The sequence below is a fragment of the Oncorhynchus mykiss genome, chromosome 17, assembly GCF_057628025.1.
Source record: "Oncorhynchus mykiss isolate SJ-2025 chromosome 17, ASM5762802v1, whole genome shotgun sequence".
Lineage (NCBI taxonomy): Eukaryota > Metazoa > Chordata > Actinopteri > Salmoniformes > Salmonidae > Oncorhynchus > Oncorhynchus mykiss.
In genome coordinates, this window is record NC_143038.1 from 11,681,904 (window position 1) to 11,707,081 (window position 25,178).

General features: G+C 45.3%; 2 protein-coding genes across 3 annotated transcripts in view; one reads left to right on the forward strand and one right to left on the reverse strand.

Moving 5' to 3' along the window:
• Window positions 1–9,545: 9,545 nt before the first annotated feature.
• On the forward strand, window positions 9,546–14,499 carry LOC110493681 (uncharacterized). Its single transcript, XM_021568088.3, has 2 exons — window positions 9,546–9,890; window positions 13,099–14,499. The coding sequence occupies exons 1-2, from the start codon at window positions 9,725–9,727 to the stop codon at window positions 13,992–13,994; spliced, it is 1,062 nt and encodes a 353-aa protein (XP_021423763.3). The 5' UTR covers window positions 9,546–9,724; the 3' UTR covers window positions 13,995–14,499.
• Window positions 14,488–25,178, reverse strand: part of prr36a (proline rich 36a) — a 46,526-nt gene continuing 35,835 nt past the window's right edge. The window contains exons 4-6 of one of the 2 annotated variants that reach the window (XM_036949676.2): window positions 23,773–23,930; window positions 21,106–23,604; window positions 14,488–18,348 (exon numbers count right to left, since the gene is read on the reverse strand). In XM_036949676.2, coding sequence (XP_036805571.2) covers window positions 17,405–18,348; window positions 21,106–23,604; window positions 23,773–23,930 — 3,601 coding nt within the window. In that variant the 3' untranslated portion in view covers window positions 14,488–17,404. Of the gene's footprint in view, window positions 18,349–19,123; window positions 19,417–21,105; window positions 23,605–23,772; window positions 23,931–25,178 lie in introns of those variants that run through there. The other variant, XM_036949677.2, reaches the window with a different exon arrangement.

A 25,178-nucleotide genomic window follows, 5' to 3' on the forward strand; every position in this document is an offset into this window, starting at 1 on the left:
ACAGTATATCTGGTACTGTGGGGTGGTACTACAGTATATCTGGTACTGTGGGGTGGTACTACAGTATATCTGATACTGTGGGGTGGTACTACAGTATATTTGGTACTGTGGGGTGGTACTATAGTATATATGATACTGTGGGGTGGTAGCATAGTATATCTGATACTGTGGGGTGGTATCATAGTATATCTGATACTGTGGGGTGGTAGCATCGTACATCTGTTTCTGTGAGGTGGTACTACAGTATATCTGATACTGTGGGGTGGTAGCATAGTATATCAGTTACTGTGGGGTGGTACTACAGTATATATGGTACTGTGGGGTGGTACTACAGTATATCTGATACTGTGGGGTGGTAGCATCGTATATCTGTTTCTGTGGGGTGGTACTACATTATGTCTGATACTGTGGGGTGGTACTACAGTATATCTGATACTGTGGGGTGGTAGCATCGTATATCTGTTTCTGTGGGGTGGTACTACAGTATGTCTGATACTGTGGGGTGGTATCATAGTATATCTGATACTATGGGGTGGTATCATAGTATATCTGATACTATGGGGTGGTACCATAGTATATCTGTTACTGTGGGGTGGTACTACAGTATGTCTGATACTGTGGGGTGGTATCATAGTATATCTGATACTATGGGGTGGTATCATAGTATATCTGATACTATGGGGTGGTACCATAGTATTTCTCATACTATGGGGTGGTATCATAGTATATCTGATACTATGGGGTGGTATCATAGTATATCTGATACTATGGGGTGGTATCATAGTATATTTGATACTATGGGGTGGTACCATAGTATATCTGATACTATGGGGTGGTACTACAGTATATCTGATACTGTAGGGTAGTACTACAGTATATCTGTTACTGTGGGGTGATACTACAGTATATCTGATACTGTGGGGTGGTAGCATCGTATATCTGTTTCTGTGGGGTGGTACTACAGTATATCTGGTACTGTGGTGTGGTAGCATCGTATATCTGTTTCTGTGGGGTGGTACTACAGTATATCTGGTAGTGTGGGGTGGTACTACAGTATATCTGATACTATGGGGTGGTAGCATCGTATATCTGTTTCTGTGGGGTGGTACTACAGTATATCTGGTACTGTGGGGTGGCAGCATCGTATATCTGTTTATGTGGGGTGGTACTACAGTATATATGATACTGTGGGGTGGTAGCATAGTATATCTGATACTGTGGGGTGGTATCATAGTATATCTGATACTGTGGGGTGGTAGCATCGTATATCTGATACTGTGGGGTGGTAGCATCGTATATCTGTTTCTGTGAGGTGGTACTACAGTATATCTGATACTGTGGGGTGGTAGCATCGTATATCTGTTTATGTGGGGTGGTACTACAGTATATCTGGTACTGTGGGGTGGTACTACAGTATATCTGATACTGTGGGGTGGTACTACAGTATATTTGGTACTGTGGGGTGGTACTACAGTATATATGATACTGTGGGGTGGTATCATAGTATATCTGATACTATGGGGTGGTATCATAGTATATCTGATACTATGGGGTGGTATCATAGTCTATCTGATACTATGGGGTGGTACCATAGCATATCTGATACTATGGGGTGGTACCATAGTATATCTGATACTGTGGGGTGGTACTACAGTATATCTGTTACTATGGGGTGGTACTACAGTATATCTGATACAGTGGGGTGGTACTACAGTATATCTGTTACTATGGGGTGGTACCACAGTATATCTGATACTGTGGGGTAGTACTACAGTATATCTGATACTGTGGGGTAGTACTACAGTATATCTGTTACTGTGGGGTGGTAGCATAGTATACCAGTTACTGTGGGGGTGGTACTACAGTATATCTGGTACTGTGGGGTGGTATCATAGTATATCTGATACTGTGGGGTGGTAGCATCGTATATCTGTTTCTGTGAGGTGGTACTACAGTATATCTGATACTGTGGGGTGGTAGCATAGTATATCAGTTACTGTGGGGTGGTACTACAGTATATCTGGTACTGTGGGGTGGTACTACAGTATATCTGATACTGTGGGGTGGTACTACAGTATATCTGATACTGTGGGGTGGTAGCATCGTATATCTGTTTCTGTGGGGTGGTACTACAGTATGTCTGATACTGTGGGGTGGTATCATTGTATATCTGATACTATGGGGTGGTATCATAGTATATCTGATACTATGGGGTGGTATCATAGTAGATCTGATACTATGGGGTGGTACCATAGTATATCTGATACTATGGGGTGGTATCATAGTATATCTGATACTATGGGGTGGTATCATAGTATATTTGATACTATGGGGTGGTACCATAGTATATCTGATACTATGGGGTGGTACTACAGTATATCTGATACTGTGGGGTAGTACTACAGTATATCTGTTACTGTGGGGTGATACTACAGTATATCTGATACTGTGGGGTGGAAGCATCGTATATCTGTTTCTGTGGGGTGGTACTACAGTATATCTGGTAGTGTGGGGTGGTACTACAGTATATCTGATACTATGGGGTGGTAGCATCGTATATCTGTTTCTGTGGGGTGGTACTACAGTATATCTGGTACTGTGGGGTGGTACTACAGTATATCTGGTACTGTGGGGTGGTACTACAGTATATCTGATACTGTGGGGTGGTACTACAGTATATCTGGTACTGTGGGGTGGTACTACAGTATATCTGATACAGTGGGGTGGTACTACAGTATATCTGTTACTATGGGGTGGTACCACAGTATATCTGATACTGTGGGGTGGTACTACAGTATATATATGATACTTTGGGGTGGTAGCATAGTATATCTGATACTGTGGGGTGGTATCATAGTATATCTGATACTGTGGGGTGGTAGCATCGTATATCTGATACTGTGGGGTGGTAGCATCGTATATCTGTTTCTGTGAGGTGGTACTACAGTATATCTGATACTGTGGGGTGGTAGCATCGTATATCTGTTTATGTGGGGTGGTACTACAGTATATCTGGTACTGTGGGGTGGTACTACAGTATATCTGATACTGTGGGGTGGTACTACAGTATATTTGGTACTGTGGGGTGGTACTACAGTATATATGATACTGTGGGGTGGTAGCATAGTATATCTGATACTGTGGGGTGGTAGCATCGTATATCTGTTTCTGTGAGGTGGTACTACAGTATATCTGATACTGTGGGGTGGTAGCATCGTATATCTGATACTGTGGGGTAGTACTACAGTATATCTGTTACTGTGGGGTGGTAGCATAGTATATCTGATACTGTGGGGTGGTACTACAGTATATCTGATACTGTGGGGTGGTAGCATAGTATATCAGTTACTGTGGGGTGGTACTACAGTATATCTGGTACTGTGGTGTGGTACTACAGTATATCTGATACTGTGGGGTGGTACTACAGTATATCTGATACTGTGGGGTGGTATCATAGTATATCTGATACTATGGGGTGGTACCATAGTATATCTGATACTTTGGGGTGGTACCATAGTATATCTGATACTGTGGGGTGGTACTACAGTATATCTGTTACTATGGGGTGGTACTACAGTATATCTGATACAGTGGGGTGGTACTACAGTATATCTGTTACTATGGGGTGGTACCACAGTATATCTGATACTGTGGGGTAGTACTACAGTATATCTGATACTGTGGGGTAGTACTACAGTATATCTGTTACTGTGGGGTGGTAGCATAGTATACCAGTTACTGTGGGGGTGGTACTACAGTATATCTGGTACTATGGGGTGGTATCATAGTATATCAGTTACTGTGGGGGTGGTACTACAGTATATCTGATACTGTGGGGTGGTAGCATAGTATATCAGTTACTGTGGGGTGGTACTACAGTATATCTGGTACTGTGGGGTGGTACTACAGTATATCTGATACTGTGGGGTGGTAGCATCGTATATCTGTTTATGTGGGGTGGTACTACAGTATATCTGGTACTGTGGGGTGGTACTACAGTATATCTGATACTGTGGGGTGGTACTACAGTATATTTGGTACTGTGGGGTGGTACTACAGTATATATGATACTGTGGGGTGGTAGCATAGTATATCTGATACTGTGGGGTGGTAGCATCGTATATCTGTTTCTGTGAGGTGGTACTACAGTATATCTGATACTGTGGGGTGGTAGCATCGTATATCTGTTTCTGTGGGGTAGTACTACAGTATATCTGTTACTGTGGGGTGGTAGCATAGTATATCTGATACTGTGGGGTGGTACTACAGTATATCTGATACTGTGGGGTGGTAGCATAGTATATCAGTTACTGTGGGGTGGTACTACAGTATATCTGGTACTGTGGTGTGGTACTACAGTATATCTGATACTGTGGGGTGGTACTACAGTATATCTGATACTGTGGGGTGGTATCATAGTATATCTGATACTATGGGGTGGTACCATAGTATATCTGATACTTTGGGGTGGTACCATAGTATATCTGATACTGTGGGGTGGTACTACAGTATATCTGTTACTATGGGGTGGTACTACAGTATATCTGATACAGTGGGGTGGTACTACAGTATATCTGTTACTATGGGGTGGTACCACAGTATATCTGATACTGTGGGGTAGTACTACAGTATATCTGATACTGTGGGGTAGTACTACAGTATATCTGTTACTGTGGGGTGGTAGCATAGTATACCAGTTACTGTGGGGGTGGTACTACAGTATATCTGGTACTATGGGGTGGTATCATAGTATATCAGTTACTGTGGGGGTGGTACTACAGTATATCTGATACTGTGGGGTGGTAGCATAGTATATCAGTTACTGTGGGGTGGTACTACAGTATATCTGGTACTGTGGGGTGGTACTACAGTATATCTGATACTGTGGGGTGGTACTACAGTATATCTGATACTGTGGGGTGGTAGCATAGTATATCAGTTACTGTGGGGTGGTACTACAGTATATCTGATACTGTGGGGTGGTACTACAGTATATCTGGTAGTGTGGGGTGGTAGCATAGTATATATGGTACTGTGGGGTGGTACTACAGTATATCTGGTAGTGTGGGGTGGTAGCATAGTATATATGGTACTGTGGGGTGGTACTACAGTATATCTGATACTGTGGGGTGGTATCATAGTATATCTGTTACTGTGGGGTGGTAGCATCGTATATCTGTTTCTGTGGGGTGGTACTACAGTATATCTGTTACTGTGGGGTGGTAGCATAGTATATATGGTACTGTGGGGTGGTACTACAGTATATCTGATACTGTGGGGTGGTAGCATCGTATATCTGTTTCTGTGGGGTGGTACTACAGTATGTCTGATACTGTGGGGTGGTATCATAGTATATCTGATACTATAGGGTGGTATCATAGTATATCTGATACTATGGGGTGGTATCATAGTATATCTGGTACTGTGGGGTGGTACTACAGTATATCTGATACTTTGGGGTGGTACTACAGTATATCTGATACTGTGGGGTGGTAGCATAGTATATCAGTTACTGTGGGGTGGTACTACAGTATATCTGATACTGTGGGGTGGTACTACAGTATATCTGGTAGTGTGGGGTGGTAGCATAGTATATATGGTACTGTGGGGTGGTACTACAGTATATCTGGTAGTGTGGGGTGGTAGCATAGTATATATGGTACTGTGGGGAGGTACTACAGTATATCTGATACTGTGGGGTGGTATCATAGTATATCTGTTACTGTGGGGTGGTAGCATCGTATATCTGTTTCTGTGGGGTGGTACTACAGTATATTAGTTACTGTGGGGTGGTAGCATAGTATATATGGTACTGTGGGGTGGTACTACAGTATATCTGATACTGTGGGGTGGTAGCATCGTATATCTGTTTCTGTGGGGTGGTACTACAGTATGTCTGATACTGTGGGGTGGTATCATAGTATATCTGATACTATAGGGTGGTATCATAGTATATCTGATACTATGGGATGGTATCATAGTAGATCTGATACTATGGGGTGGTACCATAGTATATCTGATACTATGGGGTGGTACCATAGTATATCTGATACTGTGGGGTGGTACTACAGTATATCTGTTACTATGGGGTGGTACTACAGTATATCTGATACAGTGGGGTGGTACTACAGTATATCTGTTACTATGGGGTGGTACCACAGTATATCTGATACTGTGGGGTAGTACTACAGTATATCTGATACTGTGGGGTAGTACTACAGTATATCTGTTACTGTGGGGTGGTAGCATAGTATACCAGTTACTGTGGGGGTGGTACTACAGTATATCTGGTACTGTGGGGTGGTATCATAGTATATCTGATACTGTGGGGTGGTAGCATCGTATATCTGTTTCTGTGAGGTGGTACTACAGTATATCTGATACTGTGGGGTGGTAATATAGTATATCAGTTACTGTGGGGTGGTACTACAGTATATCTGGTACTGTGGGGTGGTACTACAGTATATCTGATACTGTGGGGTGGTACTACAGTATATCTGATACTGTGGGGTGGTAGCATCGTATATCTGTTTCTGTGGGGTGGTACTACAGTATGTCTGATACTGTGGGGTGGTATCATTGTATATCTGATACTATGGGGTGGTATCATAGTATATCTGATACTATGGGGTGGTATCATAGTAGATCTGATACTATGGGGTGGTACCATAGTATATCTGATACTATGGGGTGGTATCATAGTATATCTGATACTATGGGGTGGTATCATAGTATATTTGATACTATGGGGTGGTACCATAGTATATCTGATACTATGGGGTGGTACTACAGTATATCTGATACTGTGGGGTAGTACTACAGTATATCTGTTACTGTGGGGTGATACTACAGTATATCTGATACTGTGGGGTGGAAGCATCGTATATCTGTTTCTGTGGGGTGGTACTACAGTATATCTGGTAGTGTGTGGTGGTACTACAGTATATCTGATACTATGGGGTGGTAGCATCGTATATCTGTTTCTGTGGGGTGGTACTACAGTATATCTGGTACTGTGGGGTGGTACTACAGTATATCTGGTACTGTGGGGTGGTACTACAGTATATATGATACTGTGGGGTGGTAGCATAGTATATCTGATACTGTGGGGTGGTACTACAGTATATCTGTTACTATGGGGTGGTACTACAGTATATCTGATACAGTGGGGTGGTACTACAGTATATCTGTTACTATGGGGTGGTACCACAGTATATCTGATAATGTGGGGTAGTACTACAGTATATCTGATACTGTGGGGTAGTACTACAGTATATCTGTTACTGTGGGGTGGTAGCATAGTATACCAGTTACTGTGGGGGTGGTACTACAGTATATCTGGTACTGTGGGGTGGTATCATAGTATATCTGATACTGTGGGGTGGTAGCATCGTATATCTGTTTCTGTGAGGTGGTACTACAGTATATCTGATACTGTGGGGTGGTAATATAGTATATCAGTTACTGTGGGGTGGTACTACAGTATATCTGGTACTGTGGGGTGGTACTACAGTATATCTGATACTGTGGGGTGGTACTACAGTATATCTTATACTGTGGGGTGGTAGCATGGTATATCTGTTTCTGTGGGGTGGTACTACAGTATGTCTGATACTGTGGGGTGGTACTACAGTATATCTGATACTGTGGGGTGGTAGCATGGTATATCTGTTTATGTGGGGTGGTACTACAGTATATCTGGTACTGTGGGGTGGTACTACAGTATATCTGATACTGTGGGGTGGTACTACAGTATATTTGGTACTGTGGGGTGGTACTACAGTATATATGATACTGTGGGGTGGTAGCATAGTATATCTGATACTGTGGGGTGGTAGCATCGTATATCTGTTTCTGTGAGGTGGTACTACAGTATATCTGATACTGTGGGGTGGTAGCATTGTATATCTGTTTCTGTGGGGTGGTATCATAGTATATCTGATACTATGGGGTGGTATCATAGTATATTTGATACTATGGGGTGGTACCATAGTATATCTGATACTATGGGGTGGTATCATAGTATATTTGATACTATGGGGTGGTACCATAGTATATCTGATACTATGGGGTGGTACTACAGTATATCTGATACTGTGGGGTAGTACTACAGTATATCTGTTACTGTGGGGTGATACTACAGTATATCTGATACTGTGGGGTGGAAGCATCGTATATCTGTTTCTGTGGGGTGGTACTACAGTATATCTGGTAGTGTGGGGTGGTACTACAGTATATCTGATACTATGGGGTGGTAGCATCGTATATCTGTTTCTGTGGGGTGGTACTACAGTATATCTGGTACTGTGGGGTGGTACTACAGTATATCTGGTACTGTGGGGTGGTACTACAGTATATCTGATACTGTGGGGTGGTACTACAGTATATCTGGTACTGTGGGGTGGTACTACAGTATATATGATACTGTGGGGTGGTAGCATCGTATATCTGATACTGTGGGGTGGTAGCATCGTATATCTGTTTATGTGGGGTGGTACTACAGTATATCTGGTACTGTGGGGTGGTACTACAGTATATCTGATACTGTGGGGTGGTACTACAGTATATTTGGTACTGTGGAGTGGTACTACAGTATATATATGATACTTTGGGGTGGTAGCATAGTATATCTGATACTGTGGGGTGGTACTACAGTATATCTGATACTGTGGGGTGGTATCATAGTATATCTGTTACTGTGGGGTGGTAGCATCGTATATCTGTTTCTGTGGGGTGGTACTACAGTATATCTGTTACTGTGGGGTGGTAGCATAGTATATATGGTACTGTGGGGTGGTACTACAGTATATCTGATACTGTGGGGTGGTAGCATCGTATATCTGTTTCTGTGGGGTGGTACTACAGTATGTCTGATACTGTGGGGTGGTATCATAGTATATCTGATACTATGGGGTGGTATCATAGTATATCTGATACTATGGGGTGGTATCATAGTAGATCTGATATTATGGGGTGGTACCATAGTATATCTGATACTATGGGGTGGTATCATAGCATATCTGATACTGTGGGGTGGTATCATAGTATATATGGGTTAAGTTTTGGGATAGACTTAAAATGAAAATCTCAAAAACAACTTTGCTGGATTTGAACCAGAAACCTTTGGCACCAGAAGCAGAAAACCTTACCGAAGAGTCTGCCACTGGTGCCAAAAGTTGCATGTTGGAATCCAGCTAAATTATTTGAGATTTTTGTTTTAAGCCTATTCCAATCGTTAACCATTTAGAGTTAATGCCTAACCTTAAGAGCTCAGAGTTAATGGAACAATTGGCACCAGAGGCAGTTGCTTACACCCATCTGCCATCCCCGTTCACAACACCCCAGCAGAACCGAAACCAACTTGAAGGTAACAGCTCACTGTTGCCCCTCGTGGTCGGGTTCCACGTCATCTCCCTACGTCCTCAGACATGGGTTGACGCCGATATTGACTTGTATCACAGGTGACCTGGCTGGTTTAGAAACATGATATTCTCTAGTAATCATCCATCCACATGGGGGTGCTGTGATGCGTTTACGGGCTCACCAATGACTGACACAAACAGAAGACGACAATACTGACGTAAAACTGGGAGAGGGTTTGTTTTGTTTGTGGCTAGTGGCTACCATTTTTCCTCGTGGACGAAGCCATACCACAGGCAAAAGGGGTTAGTTATTAGTATATTTGGCCATACTAGCTTAATACCCACCTTTCAGTCGTCTGAAAATGTCTACATTACAGATGTTGCGCGTGTTCTTAAATGAGCGTTTAACAGCGGCTGCTGTGGAGATTTTCGGGGCAGTTGAGAAAACGGTAACCGAGTACCAGGAGGAGAATGATAATCTGCGGAGACTGCTGCGGATAACCCCGGACATAAACCAATGTAGAAAAGGTCTATAAATATCTAGCTACAATAATGTTTTATTAACAGCTAAATTGTTAATATAGGCTAACAGTGATCATATATATATATATATATATATATATATATATATGTATAAACTTACCGTGCATGTTGAAGTTTCACAAACATTTTCTTGAAATAGAATATCACTCAGGCATGTCTAAAAGCTGTGTGTATATCTATCTATATACAGTACCAGTCAAAAGTTTGAACACACCTACTCATTCAAGGGTTTTAATGTATGTTTACTATTTTCTACATTGTAGAATAATAGTGAAGACGTCAAAACTATGAAATAGCACATATGGAATCATGTAGTAACCAAAAATATATTTGAGATTCTTCAAAGTAGCCACCCTTTGCTTTGATGACAGCTTTGCACTCTTGGCATTCTCTCAACCAGCTTCACCTGGAATGCTTTTCCAATAGTCTTGAAGGAGTTCACACATATGCTGGGCACTTGTTGGCTGCTTTTCCTTCAATCTGGGTGGCAGATAGCCTAGTGGTGAGAGCGTTGGACTAGTAACCGGAAGGTTGGAAGATCAAATCCCCGAGCTGACAAGCTGTCGTTCTGCCCCTGAACAAGGCAGTTAACCCACTGTTCATTGGATGTCATTGAAAATAATAAGTTGTTTTTAACTAACTTGCCTAGTTAAATAAAGGTAAAATAAAAATCTGCGCTCCAACTCATCCCAAACCATCTCAATTGGGCTGAGGTCGGGGGATTGTGGAGGCCAGGTCATCTGATGCAGCACTCCATCACTCTCCTTCTTGGTCATATTGTCCTTAGACGGCCTGAAGGGGTGTTGGGTCATTGTCCTGTTGAAAAACAAATTATAATTCCACTAAGTGCAAAGCAGATGGGATGGTGTATCTCTTCAGAATGCTGTGGTAGCCATGGTGGTTAAGTGTGCCTTGAATTCTAAATAAATCAGTGTCACCAGCAAAGCACCATCACACCTCCTCCTCCATGCTTCATGGTGGGAACCACACATGCAGAGATCATCCGTCCACCTATTATGTGACTCACAAAGACATGGCTGTTGGAACCAAAAGTCTAACATTTGGACTCATTAGACCAAAGTAGAGGTCGACCGATTAATCGGAATGGCCGATTAATTAGGGGCCGATTTCAAGTTTTCATAACAATCGTAAATCGGTATTTTTGGGTGCCAATTTGCCAAATTTTTACATCTTTATTTAACTAGGCAAGTCAGTTAAGAACACATTCTTATTTTAAATGACGGCCTAGGAACGGTGGGTTAACTGCCTCGTTCAGGGGCAGAAAGACAGATTTTCATCTTGTCAGCTCGGGGGATCCAATCTTGCAACCTTACAGTTAACTAGTCCAACGCAATAACGACCGGCCTCTCTCTCGTTGCACTCCACAAGGACTGCCTGTTACGCAAATGCAGTAAGCCAAGGTAAGTTGCTAGCTAGCATTAAACTTATCTTATAACAAACAATCATAATCACCAGTTAACTACACATGGTTGATGATATTACTAGATATTATCTAGCGTGTTCTGTGTTGCATTTAATCTGACTGGTAGGCGCGTAAACATTCTTTCAAACAGCACTTTCGTGCGTTTTGCCAGCAGCTCTTCGTTGTGCGTCAAGCATTGCGCTGTTTATGACTTCAAACCTATCAACTCCCGAGATGAGGCTGGTGTGACCAAAGTGAAATGGTTGGCTAGTTAGCGCACGCTAATAGCATATCAAACTTCACTCGCTCTGAGCCTTGGGGTGGTTGTTTCCCTTGCTCTGCATGGGTAACGCTTCGATGCCGTGACTGTTGTCGTTGTGTTGCTGGTTCGAGCCCAGGGAAGAGCGAGGAGCGGGACGGAAGCTATACTGTTACACTGGCAATACTAAAGTGCCTATAAGAACATCCAATAGTCAAAGGTTAATGAAATACAAATGGTATAGAGGGAAATAGTCCTATAATAACTTCAACCTAAAACTTCTTACCTGGGAATATTGAAGACTCATGTTAAAAGGAACCACCAGCTTTCATATGTTCTCATGTTCTGAGCAAGGAACTGAAACGTTAGCTTTCTTACATAGCACATATTGCACTTTTACGTTCTTCAACACTTCGTTTTTGCATTATTTAAACCAAATTGAACATGTTTCACTATCTACTTGAGGCTAAATTGATTTTGATGTATTATATTAAGTTAAAATAAGTGTTAATTCAGTATTGTTGTAATTGTCATTATTATAAATTCTTTTAAAAAATTCTTTTTTAATCAGTCGATTAATCGGTATCGGCTTTTTTGGTCCTCCAATAATCGGTATCGGCGTTGAAAAATCATAATCAGTCGACCTCTAGACCAAAGGACAGATTTCCACTGGTCTAATGTCCCATTGCTTGTGTTTCTTGGCTCAACCAAGTCTTTTCTTCTTATTGGTGGCCTTTAGTAGTGGTTTCTTTGAAGCAATTCGATCATGAAGGCCTGATTCACACAGTCTCCTCTGAACAGTTGACATTGAGATATTTCTGTTACTTGAACTCTGAAGCATTTATTTGGGCTGCAATTTCTGAGGATGATAACTACTGAATTTATCCTCTGCAGCAGAGCTAACTCTGGGTCTTCCTTTCCTGTAGCGTTCCTCATGAGAGACAGTTTCATCATGACACTTGAAAAAACTTTAAAAGTTCTTGAAATGTTCCATATTGACCTGACCTTCATGTCTTAAAGTAATTATGGACTGTCGTTTCTCTTTGCTTATTCCAGCTGTTCTTGCCATAATATGGACATCTTCTGTATACCACCCCTTCCTTGTCACAACACAACGGATTGGCTCAAACACATTAAGGAAAGAAATTCCACAAATGAACTTTTAACAAGGCACACCTGTTAATTGAAATGCATTCCAGGTGACTACCTCATGAAGTTGGTTTCAGAGAATGCCAAGTGTGCAAAGCTGTCAAGGCAAAGGGTGGCTATTTTGAAGAATCTCAAATAAAATATTTTGATTTGTTTAATACTTTTTTGGTTATATGATTCCATGTGTTATTTCATAGTTTTGTCTTCACTATTATTCTACAATGTAGAAAATAGTAAAAATAAAAACCAATGAATGAGTAGGTCCCCAAACATTTGACTAGTACTGTATATCTTCTACAGAGATGAAGGGTTTTTATTTATATGGTATAGATGACCTCTGCTCCTCCTCGCCTTCCCTCCAGCGTCCCTTCAGTTATCTGTTGCTGCCACTGAAGACGAGGTTCCCCCTAAGCAGCAGCACTCTGAGCAGGAGTGGAGAACCAGTCTGCAGCAGGAGGACCTAGAACCCACACAGATTAAAGAGGAACAGGAGGAACTCTGGACCTGTCAGGAGGAAGATTTCAGTGTGTTCAAATTACCTCGTGTGAAAAGTAAATGTGATCAGGAAAACCCACAGTCCTTTTCTCTTCCCCAAACCCAGACAGTGGAGAACAGAGACAGTAACTCTAAACCAGTGGACCTCCCACATTTTGTCACTGTTACCCATCTAGAGGGTCTCGACATTCCCTGTGACCCTCCAGATAATCAAAACTATAGCCACAGCTCATCTGTAAGCAGTGACCTAGTAGGATTTAGGCTGCTGTCACCATTCCATCACAGCCCACCACTGGATCCCAACCTATCAATGGGGGAACACTGTCCCAAACCCAGCACCACGTCTAGAAAAACTCTCCGCTGCTGTGACTGTGGTGAAACGTTTGCTCTGACAGCTGACCTGCAGGAGCATGTGACTCTCACCAAGAGACCCAGCGAATGCCACCTCTGCAAAAAACGCTACAACTCCACCTGTAAATTGAAGGCTCATGTCAGATTCTGTCATGTGGAGAGACCCTGCACCTGCCCCTTTTGTGGAAAGACCTTCAAACTCAAAGGACATCTTTCCAGGCATATGAGGATTCACACAGGAGAGAAACCATTTGGCTGTGGTGACTGTGGGAAAAGCTTCATTCAGAAGGGGGACTTAATGAGACACATACTTACTCACACAGGAGAGAAACCATTTAGCTGTAAAGACTGTGGGAAAAGTTTCAATCGGAAGGGAAACCTAACTGAACACATACGGACTTGCACATACTGAGTTACACAGGAAAGAAAGTTCCCAAAGAAACAAAGTAATTCGGACAAAGACATCTTGTCAGATGGACGACACTCTTTGGAAAAGCAAAGCAACTCTGGCTACTTCATTCTGTGGGTTTCAGATAAATCAATGTCATGAATTTACTTTTGCACAACATATGTAAAGGTTTGATTTGATCCAACAATAGAGTAATTAAATTCATGGTCTGCTGTTCAAAGTCTCTTGATGTATTCACGTCATTATAGACAGGAATTCCTTGTAGTTTGTTTTGGAATGTCTCGAATAGTCCCAAGAAATTGTCCTTGCATTCGTCAGATCATTTTCCAAATCTATAAACCTGATCTATGGTCAAATGTGGTTCCCCTCATGGTTATGAGTAGGATTTGTGGAGCCAGTGGAGGGTAAACCGATCCTGAAACTGATCCTGGGAGGGCAGCACTTACCATGGGAGGGCAGCAGGCAATGAGTTGGAAGTTGGAATAATAAAAAACGATTTATTGCTTAAGAGAATCATTTTTATTTTCTCGAAATAAAATGCATTGAAACATTGACAAACACATTAGTCCTTCACAAAGTCACAGAACCTCAAGGAATTATTACGTATTAAAACAAGCTGCCGTAATTTGAACTCCACAATGTCAAAATGCCCAACCCCATTTCAACAAAAGTATTGACACTACAAGGGGGTGCCCATTTTAAAATAAATGGCAGAACTTTACAAAAGAGGGGTAAGATTCCACATCTTTCAGTACTAGTGATTCCCAGACATGCTCCATTGGGTGCGAGTTCTGTAACTTTGCATGATATTGTCATTTGCTACAGTGTCATTTCTACACCAGCTCGATGTGAATGTTTGATCAGTTACGTAATGTACCAAGCGTGTTCATGGAAGCGCTGGCACTGAACACAGTCTATTCACTTCATATCCCCTGATAACTATTGAAAAGATCTTTAAGAAATGCAGGCAAAACGTCAGGCAAAACGTCTACAAGTATAGTGCCCACAGAAGTTCAACTGTCACATCTTGGGGGAATTTAAATAAACCATTACATCTACAACCATTAACCTTCATTATCTAAAACAATATCTGCTTTAAATCTATAAATAATGTCACCTATTTTTCATTTACCATACTTTATATTCTCTACAGTACAAAATAAAAATCCAGTGGGTTCCCTTCATTGTAATAAATGGTCTGAGTCTCCCCTTTCAGTAATAATATACACTAACGGTATACAAAACACTACAGCGAGGAGACATTTAAAATACACAAGATAAAGTCCAGCTTTGACCGATGCATTCTGCGCGTCCCTTTGGGATTGTGGAGTAGAAGTGGCAGAGCCCTCAAATTGGAATGTACCAAACTGCCTTAGAAAATGGCAGCCACTTGGCTACACATAGAAACAGCTTGAAAAAGACTGGAGAACCTAGCTACCATTTATATAAGCCCTTGCTTGCTGTGCCTACGGTGGAAAAGGGTTTGATTTCCAGATACATGTAGTATCTACTAGCCCTGGCCTCACAGCAGAGTGTGGTTGTATCAATTGTCGAGTCCATCCCCTATGGTACATGAAGGGTACATGAAGGAGTGTGTCTCAGCGTTCACAGATCATCTCAAACCCTGTTGGGACAACCACCTGTTTCTGTCCACCCATGGTCATTGTCCCCACACACAGTGGACGGTCCTTAGGGCTCGAAGTTCAACCACAAATCCTGTTGGCGCAATGCAAGTTCACATTTGAACACAAGTAGCCTAGTAGTAAAGACGGTGTTTGACTCACGTACCTTCAGTTTGAAACCTGATCTGACATGGAGCAATGAACAACTATTTTCAAAGGCTCTATAGTCCATATTATAGGCTTAAATGGACATACTCATTTACTATATTCACAATCCACTGAGGTAATTCAAATCGTTTTCTTCATATGCAGTACCTTTCCATCCAGACACACATAACATACATGTCCACATCCACAACGTTAACTCTGTACCACCATCAGTCAAATATAGTTAATGACTAACCCCCCAAAAAACCCATGACTGGTCCCAAATCTGTTTGTGTCGTCTTGGCAACTCCTATGGTTTTCGTCACACCAAACGACCATAGGAGTTGGGCAGATGGTCGGCACAAACAGATCTGGGACCAGGCTAGGACCCAGCAGCCTCACAGAAGAACCGGTTATATCCCCAGAGTAATCTACTCAATAGAGTGTCGTCTTACACTCTGACCCTCTTCAATCACCTATTCATTCCTCCATTACCTCATATCAATGTCATGACCACTCCCACCCCCATTATGACATCATCTGTAGCCACAGAAACAAGACCAAACGTGAGGAAAACCGCCCAGGATACGGGGCCAAGTCTTCAGAACAAAGACATGACGGTGGTTCTGAAAACAAACAAAAATAAAACGATATTTCCAGTGACCATCAGTCAGCAGTAGCATGCAACAGAAACAGTCCATTTTATTAGCACCCAGGTGTATTTCACTAAGCTGGATCCCAAAATAGATCCTGCTTAGTGAAATACCACCCTGAAAAATGGTGGCATTCATCAGAGTCGATAAATAACCTTATTCTAACACATACGGCCAACCAGTGTTTTACCTGAGCTGGTGGAAGGCCTCTGGTTTGATGTCAGAGAAACAGTTACTTGGCCCATAGAAGTAGAACCCCTAGACAGGATAAAGGCCCTCAGCAATTTGAATGAGGATCCCATGACCGTTCTAGGGATTCTATTTCTATGATTTGTTGCTCTAGAGTAAATCAAAACGGTTTGAAGCACAAAGCAAAGCAGGCATTGAGTGAGTGACAGGTTCAGGGTAATCATTATAGGATGCTGGTCTAGTCAAGTGCAGTTTGTCATCAGTAATTCAGACCAATAGTCAGTTAAACATCTATACTAATCAACATCTTCAGTGGAAACTAAACCACCAAGGACCCCAACCTGAACATATTGCATGTGTGTGATGAATCCAGTCGTTTCGGCTTCAGTAAAATAGACCATGGCTAACAAGCGGTCACTATTCTACCCAAATAGCTGGTCCAGAAGCTTCAGTCAACCAGCCTAATCAAGGTAGTAGCCTTCTGGGACTGTTGGTGTGTAACCTAACATGATTGTTTTGGCATGAGAGAGGTGTAAAATTCCAGTGCGAGTCAGTCTGTGATTGATATGACTGGGGTGTCAGTGTCCTTTGCCACCCATTCAAAAGGTATCATGTTTGAGGATACAGTGGTATAAGTTCAGTGTATCAAACAGTAGTGTTGTATTTGCAGTGGTGTTGAATGGCAAGGAGAGGTAAGAGAGGTGGTGTGTACAGCAGTGATGTGACTGACAGACCTTGAATAACATTGTGTGTGACCCTTAGTGGTGAGTCTTCACTGTGCACACACACACACACACACCCCTCAGTGGTGTGTCTCCAGCTCCACCACTGTCCACTCGCCCTGGGGGGACTGGCCGGGGGCCTCCGGGGAGAAGCTGCTGACCGCCGTGACCGTGGCTGAGGGAGGGGTGAGGGGGGGCAGCAGGTTGGGCCACAGGCTGGCCTCCAGGGGGCTCAAGGTGCCTCCTCTGCCCCCGGGCAGCAAGAGCAGGGAGGAGCAGCCATCGCCCGTCAGCAGCAGGGTCTGGTTGATCAGCTGCTGGACAATGTCAACTTTCTTCCCCCAGTCCAGGTCCAGGGGAGGGGGGCATTCTTGGGAGACGGGGGGTGGGGAGGCGTCCCGGGACTCTTCCTGCTCGGGGGAGTCTGGAGAGGGACTGGAAGTGGAGTTGATATTGGCTTCGTCCAATACCTCTCGGCGGTCACTGTTACTGTCAACCTCTTTCTCCAGCGGGGCTTCTTCGCGTTGTTTGAGCTGGACATTAACCTCAATTTCTTTCCCCTCCTCTTCATCACTCTCCAGGGCTTCATAAATGGTATGGAGACCAGAGGAAGGTGAAAGCAGCACTGTTGCCTGACCTTTTTGAGGCTGTTGTGGTGACATCTGCTGTGTCTGCTCCTCCAGCTCCTGCTGCCACTGCATGATCTGCTGTCTCTGCTCCACCTCCTCCCTCCTCAGCGTCTCCTCCTCTGCCTCCTTTTTCTTAATTTCCTTCTCCTGCTCGCTCTTCTTCCTCGCCTCTTTGTCGTTTTCTTCTTTGGGTTTGCCCTGCTGTTCTCTGCGTTGCTGCAGTTCTAGTAGTTGTTGCTTGTGCTGTTCCAGTCGGTGGAGCTGGGGGCTGGCCTGCAGGCGAGGGCTCCGGGGGGGTAGGTCAGCACAGGTCAGCCTGGGTGGGGTCAAGAGGTCACAGTGGGGGTTGGGGTGGTGGTCGCGGCGGTAGTGTGGCTGGGGGAGCGCGTTGATCCCTGCGAGGAAGAAGTGGAGATCACCCGGTGGGAAGCGTGTGTTAGAAAGAGAGAAAGACAGACAAGTGAGAGGTAGCAGTGCAGGTCAGAGCAGATAACCGAGACTGTGGGTATTGTAGTCTACCAAGGAGACGTTAGTGGGAAGAGTTTAAGACAGTGATGTAATGTCCTGGTATTCTACACCCAGTAAAAATGTAGCTTCGAGAGATTGTAATTTGTGGGTTTGTGGCTTGAAAAGGGATGCATAATTCATCACAGGCAACTTACAACTAATATAATTGTACAGGTAACTGCCAAAATAAAGGAAACGACAATGTCTTAATAGGGTGTTGGGGCATCACGAGCCAGAACAGCTTCAATGCAACTTGTCATAGATTCTACAAACATCTGCAACTCCATTGGAGGAATGCAACATCATTCTTCAACGATAAATAACATTTTGGGTGTTTCGTTGATGGCGGTGGAACATCTCAGGCGCCACTCCAGAACCTCCCGTAAGTGTTCAACTGGGTTGAGATCTGGTGACAGACATGGCATACGGTTGACATTTTCATGCTCATCAAACCATTCAGTGACCACTCGTGTCCTGTGGGGGTCAGTGCCCTCCTATGGGGGCATAGCCGTGGTAGCCAAAATAATTGGCCAACCCAGCATATTTAAGCATGGCCTAAGCATGATGGGATGTTAATTGTTTAATTAACTCAGGAACCACACTTGTGTGTAAGCACCTGTTTTAATATACTTTGCAACCCTCATTTACTCAAGCGTTTCCATTATTTTGGCAGTTACCTGTAGATTTTCATACATTTCTGGCATAGTGGCTGTTTGAATGCCAAATTGACAATTGTAGCTGGGCCTAATGGTTTAGGATAGCCAAAGTGTCTCAATATATATGACTACTGAACCCAGGAACTACCTCCTCATTCACATGATATCGGTCGGCAAGATGTGCAACATTGACAGCCTGAAAAGCAAAGCGTTTAAAAAGAGGTGGGGACAGGGGTGAAGTGATGGGTGCCCAGGAGAAATGGTGACAGCAGGGAGATGGTGGGAGGGGCGGGGCATTGGCTGGGGGGGGGGGGGGGGTTAAAGCAGAGAGCAAATATAGCAATCCATTTCATTAACCTTTTCAAAATGTGACTTCCCAAACAAAATATGCTGATAGTATTTGTTTTTGGGGTGCAAAAGTTGTGCAATAAAAGCGGCTTCCTGTATATGCAGTAACTACCAACGGTCTTGAGAAATAAAAACGAAGAAAAGCCATTTCCTTCAGTCCCTGTGGGGAGCTGGTGAGTAAGTGAAACATGCAAGACAAGACCTTTCAACCATGCATCAGTACATAGACAGCAGCGCCACGTCAACCTGGACTGAGTCTGAAATGCCACCATATTGCGCATATATTGCACTACTTTTGACCAGGGCCCGTGCATTATTTAGAGAATAGGGTGCCATTTCGGACCAAGCCCTCAAACCAAAGCCAATGAGTGTCAGTCAGTGACATGCAAACAAGGCGTCCCAAGGGTAAAGTAGTTAAACAGTGCGGTTAAAAATGGTGTACGGTGAACATGCACTTGTAGATATAACAGAGATATCTCAAACAATGCAGAGGCCAGGCAGAACGGTAACGAAAAGGCAACACACACATTACTCGAAGAAAATAAACACTGGTGGATGTCCTCTACTGTTTGGATGATGTGGAACCTTCTTGATGTTGTTTCTCAGTTTGTCTGGTGGAGGAGGAGGATTCCAGCGGACCAGGGAGGGGCACCGGGGGGTTCACAGTACAGGAGGGGGAGGAGCAGCTGAGGGGTGGGAGGAGCAGCTGAGGGGTGGGAGTTTAACATCCTCCATAATGTCTCTGTTGAGCCCTATTCTGGATGGTGGGAGTAGTGCATGTGAGGATGTAGGTATGAATGCTTCCTTGCTGGGAGACCATATGTGTTTTCAATCCATATGACCCACAGGTATATAATGTCTCCCACATAAGGTTTAGACACAACCTTGACTCCCATGTTATAGGACTGAATAATCGCTGATAAGTACAGTGTGCCATCCAACTCCCCAATCCCCACTTGAATAAAACTGTCCTGGAGAGAGTAGTCATGTTAAATATCTAATCTTTATTTAAAGCTTGGTAATGGTAAATACTCAAAAAGGACAAATGTAAGAAGGGGGGGGGGGCAGTCTAACCTTAAAGTGCAGGAGGGAAGGGGGAGTGCTCGGGGGACGAGGACAGATGTCTGTTTCTTAATGATGGGAAACAGCAAGACAATACAAATCAATATTCACCAGCATTTTATGTTCAGTAAAAAGGGTCAGATAAATACATAGTTTAACATTTCATTCCACATTTTATTTTGTTTCTTCTTGGTTTTTTTCTTAAGAGCTGCTTCACAACAGCCCAGTCAATCCAAATCACACCATGCCAGTTCATGTTAATTAAAAAGTGAAGAAAAAACATTCTAATAGTTGTAGCTATTGCACATACAGGAGTTAAGCCATATACTCATAAGGTAATATCATACGAGGGAAGTGGCACTGCTGTATTTAAAGTCTTTATTTCTTCCCTTCCCTATTTTTACATTTGGATCACATCCACCCCAGTTGGAGAGGTTTGGGACAAACAATGATGACGACTAACACAGCAAAGAGGGTTCTGGGGTGGGGTGAAAGGTGTGTGTGTGTGGGGGGGGGGGGGGGGGGGACTGCGTTACTGGGTATGTAGGGAAGTGTGGGGGGGGACGGACTATACGTTACCTGTGAGAGAGTTCTCAGTGTTTTCACAGATAGTGGAGTAGTAGGGCGGTTGGGTGACACGGGGGCCCTCCCCGAGCTGCTGGGGGGCCGCAAACAGCGTGGGGTCCAGGGGTTTCAGATCCCCCGTGTCCCCCAGCTCTGCCTCAAGTGTCCCACACAACATATACTGCTGCTCCTCTGGGTTGGAGATGAGGAGGGAGTCTGCCGAGGCACCCTGTTGCTGGGGCGGCGGCAGGGTCAGCTCCTGGATGAGTGACGGGTCCTTGGCCTCCTCAGGCAGCTCCTCCAGAGAGAAGATGCCGGGGCTCTTGGCGCAGCTCTCAGCCGTGGAGTGGGTATTGGAGTTGGACGCTGTCATGTCGTAGGCGTAGGATGCCGCCGAGTTGGCAGACTGGGGGGTGTCTCCACCCTCTTCTGCACCGCCGCTGGTCTCCTCCCCTTCCTCCAGGGCAGACAGGCAGCGCTGGGTGCCGGGCTTGCTGTCGTTGTGGATGTCCTGGCCCAGCTGGGCCTCGCCCTCCGTGTCACTGGCCTCATCCTCTGTGGTGGAGGACGAGGGGTTGGACGTAGGTGCTGTGGCGGGGTCCCCTGGGACCTCGTCGGCTGGCAGGGTCTCTGCCTCCTCCCCCTCGCCGTCCTCTCTCTCCAGGTGGATTCCCAGGTCCTGGTTCTCCAATTCAGGCTGAAGGGAGAGCACGGCGGCAGGCAGGGTGTGGAGTTTCCCCCCCTCAGAGCGGGACTCCACCCCAGAGCTGCTGTTGTAGTCACAGAGCTCCTCTGCGGTGCTGGTCTCGCTGCTGCTGTGGACAGCCAGCTCCGTAGGGCTTAGGGTGCTGGAGTGTGACATGCCGCGTCCAGAGGCAGCTGTGAGGGACAGGGACTGCAACGGGGCTAGGGTCTCTCTTTCAAGTGGAGATGCAGGGGCAGGCTGGTGTGAGGGCTCATGCAGGGCTGGAACAAATGGTGTGGCAGCCAGCTGCAGCCAGGGCTGAGTGGAGTACAGGGTGGGTGTCTCCTTATCAGCCTGCCAGGGGTCTGAAGAGGGGCTGGTAGGGGTCTTCAGGGGGGTAGCTGAGGCAGCCTGGGGGTGCGGCTGGGCCCATGGGTCACAAAAGGAGCTGGGGTTGGGTTGGTCCCACTGGGCGGCCAGGGCAGAGGGCAGGAGTGGGGCAGGCGGGGCTCGGTTCAGGTTGTCCAGTCTCTCATCCTCCGCAAAGTCATCCTCATCTGCATTCCCGTAGCTCTCCAGCCCGCTCTCAGTCACCCCCTCACTAGCCATCTCCACATCATCATCCTCATCCTCGTCATGCCTCACTCTTCTCGGGTCATCCGCCCGTTCCGAACCCACCTCCATGTCGCACACCCGGTCTCCGTCTTCATCGTAGTCATCAAAATCATTGGTCGGGATGTCGGACACCTTCTCAAAGTCAGGCGAGCCGGCCGAGGCAGACATGCCCTCCATGTCGATGGCACCCTTCAGACTGGCGTCTCCTAGGTCATCCATGCTCTCCGTGCCCTCCAGGACGCCCGGGGCGCTCAGCTCCGACACCCCCTGCTGGCTACAGCTCACCTCCTCAGAGTCCAGCTCCGATAGCAGGGCACCGCCTGCACGCCACCCCGAGCCCGCAGGGCCGGCTGAACCAGGCCTGGACTCTTCTGTGGGCTGGGTGCCACTCATTTCTGACACGGACACCTGCTGGCTGCCCTCCCTCTCCTCATCCTCTTCTTCATCCATGTTGAGCTGGGCTTTCTCTGAGGCATCTGGAGGGCTGGGTGTAGCCCTAGCAACTGCTGTGGGGATGTCCTGGGGTAAGGTCTGGTCTGGTGCTGGCTGTGTCGGGGCTGCTGGGACGGTCTCTGGTCGTTCAGACATCTCATCCCTGGCAACAGTGACTAGTGAGCCCTGTGGTGGAGCAGGAGCCAGCCTGAGTGGGCTCTGTGGTGGAGATGGAGAAGTAGTATCCTGAGGAGATGGGGCTGAAACCGCTTCTCTGGGCTCCAGGGCCACTGCTGGTGAAAACGCCGACACTGGTGCTGGGACTTCTGAAGCGGCCACTTCTGGCTCTGCTGCGGCTATCACGGCAACTGTTGCCACAGCAGCTGCAGCAGCCACTGCTGCAGCTGCAGACTTGGGAGCTCCAGGTCTGGCAGTGAAGGGCAGGACAGACTGGGTTGGTTTGGAGGCTTGTTTGACTGACTGGGGGATGGTGCTGCCCACGGGCTTGTTGCTGGGGGAGGCAGGGGGGGTCTTGCCCTGGGGCTGTCGGGTGGCAGGGGGCCGTGTGGTGGGAGGGGCTTTACGTGTGGGCAGGGGCTTGGGGTCCTGTGATATAGGGCGGGCTGGCTTGGTGTCTGTCGCCTTGGTGGGATGGGCCCTTTTGGAGGCAGGCTCGGGTCTGGAGGCTGCAGTCGCTTTAGGGGGGTCAGGTTTGGTCGTTTTGGTAGTGGCGGATGTTGCCGGCTTTCTGGCTGCGGCAGTGGTTGCTGGTCTGCTGACATCTGTAAATGAACAGGAATAATTTAAACACGCATCTCTTCTCAACTAAAAATATAAAATGGTACCTTCGCAAGTTGATTGAGATACATACAGGTGATGCTCAAGACCAATCCTAATAGAATCAAGTGGGTTACATTCATGGTACAAAACAACTTGTAAGGCATGTGCACCTTTCTTGGCAGGGCCTGTAGGTTTGGGTGCCTGCACTGTGGTAGTCCTGCCAGTAGAGGGGGCTGTGGTGCCGACTCTGGAAGCTGCAGGTCTGCTGGAGCCGGCAGCGGCTGGCTTGGATGTGCCCATCAACAGGCCAGTGTGACCAGTGGCAGGCCTGGGGAAGAAAACATTTTATTTAAACCAGGTAAGTTATGGGGAACACATTCATGTCACAATAACCTGACCAAGAGGGCACAATGATGGGCTCCCGAGTGGCGCAGCAGTCTAAGGCACTGCATCTCAGTGCTTAGAGGAGTCACTACAGACCCTGATTCGATTCCAGGCTGTTTCACAACCGGCCGTGTTTGGGAGTAACATAGGTCAGCGCACAATTGGCCCAGCGTCGCGTTTGGTCAGGGTAGGCCGTCATTGTAAGTAAGATTTATTCTTAACCAACTTGCCTTGTTAAATGAAGGTCAAATAAATGTTTTAATTAAAATGATAAAATAACACCGACAGAGGGCTGGCTCGCTTCTAGTTCCTAGGAAACTTTGCAGTATTTAGTTTATTTTATGTATTATTTTTACATTGTTAGCCCAGAAAAATGTGTCTTACATACAGCCGGGAAGAACTATTGGATATCAGAGGTGGTAACTCACCAACACCACCAGCATTATGACCAGGAATACGACTTCCCTGAAGCGGAACCTTTGTTCACACCCCCAAGGGCAATTGAAATGATTCCAGAGGCTGACCCAAAACGACATTGGCGGAGGTGTACTCGAAGCCGTCTTCTAGTCTGACTTAGGAGGCACGCACACCACCCACCTCTTCCGAGTGTATTACTAGCTAATGTTCAGTCTCTGGATAATAAAGTTGACGAGCTCAGGGCGAGGCTTTCTTTCCAGAGAGACATCAGGGACTAACATGGCTCTCTTGAACTGAGAACCCAACTGGCTGGACAGACTCTACACTGTATGATGGAATGTCCTATTACACTGATGTTTGCACAATTAACACAGACACTTCCTTAAATTTGACAGACACTTGACAGTCGGTCCAGCCAGTTGGGTTCTCAGTTCATCGCGCAGACAGGAATACATCTCTTCAGGAACAAGGTCAGGGGAGTGTGTCATGATTAATGACTCATGGTGTAATTGTGATAACATACAGGAACTCAAGTTCTTTTGTTCACCCGACCTAGAATACCTCAATCAATCAAATGCCGACTGTATTATCTCCCAAGATAAATTTTTTCGGTTGAGTCACGGCCGTGTATATCCCCCCTCAAGCTGATACCAGGACGGCCCTCAAAAGAACTTCAAATTAACTTTATGCAAATTGGAAACCACATATCCTGAGGCTGCATTTATTGAAGCTGGGATATTAACGCAAATTTTAGGAAAAGTCTGCAGAAGTTCTA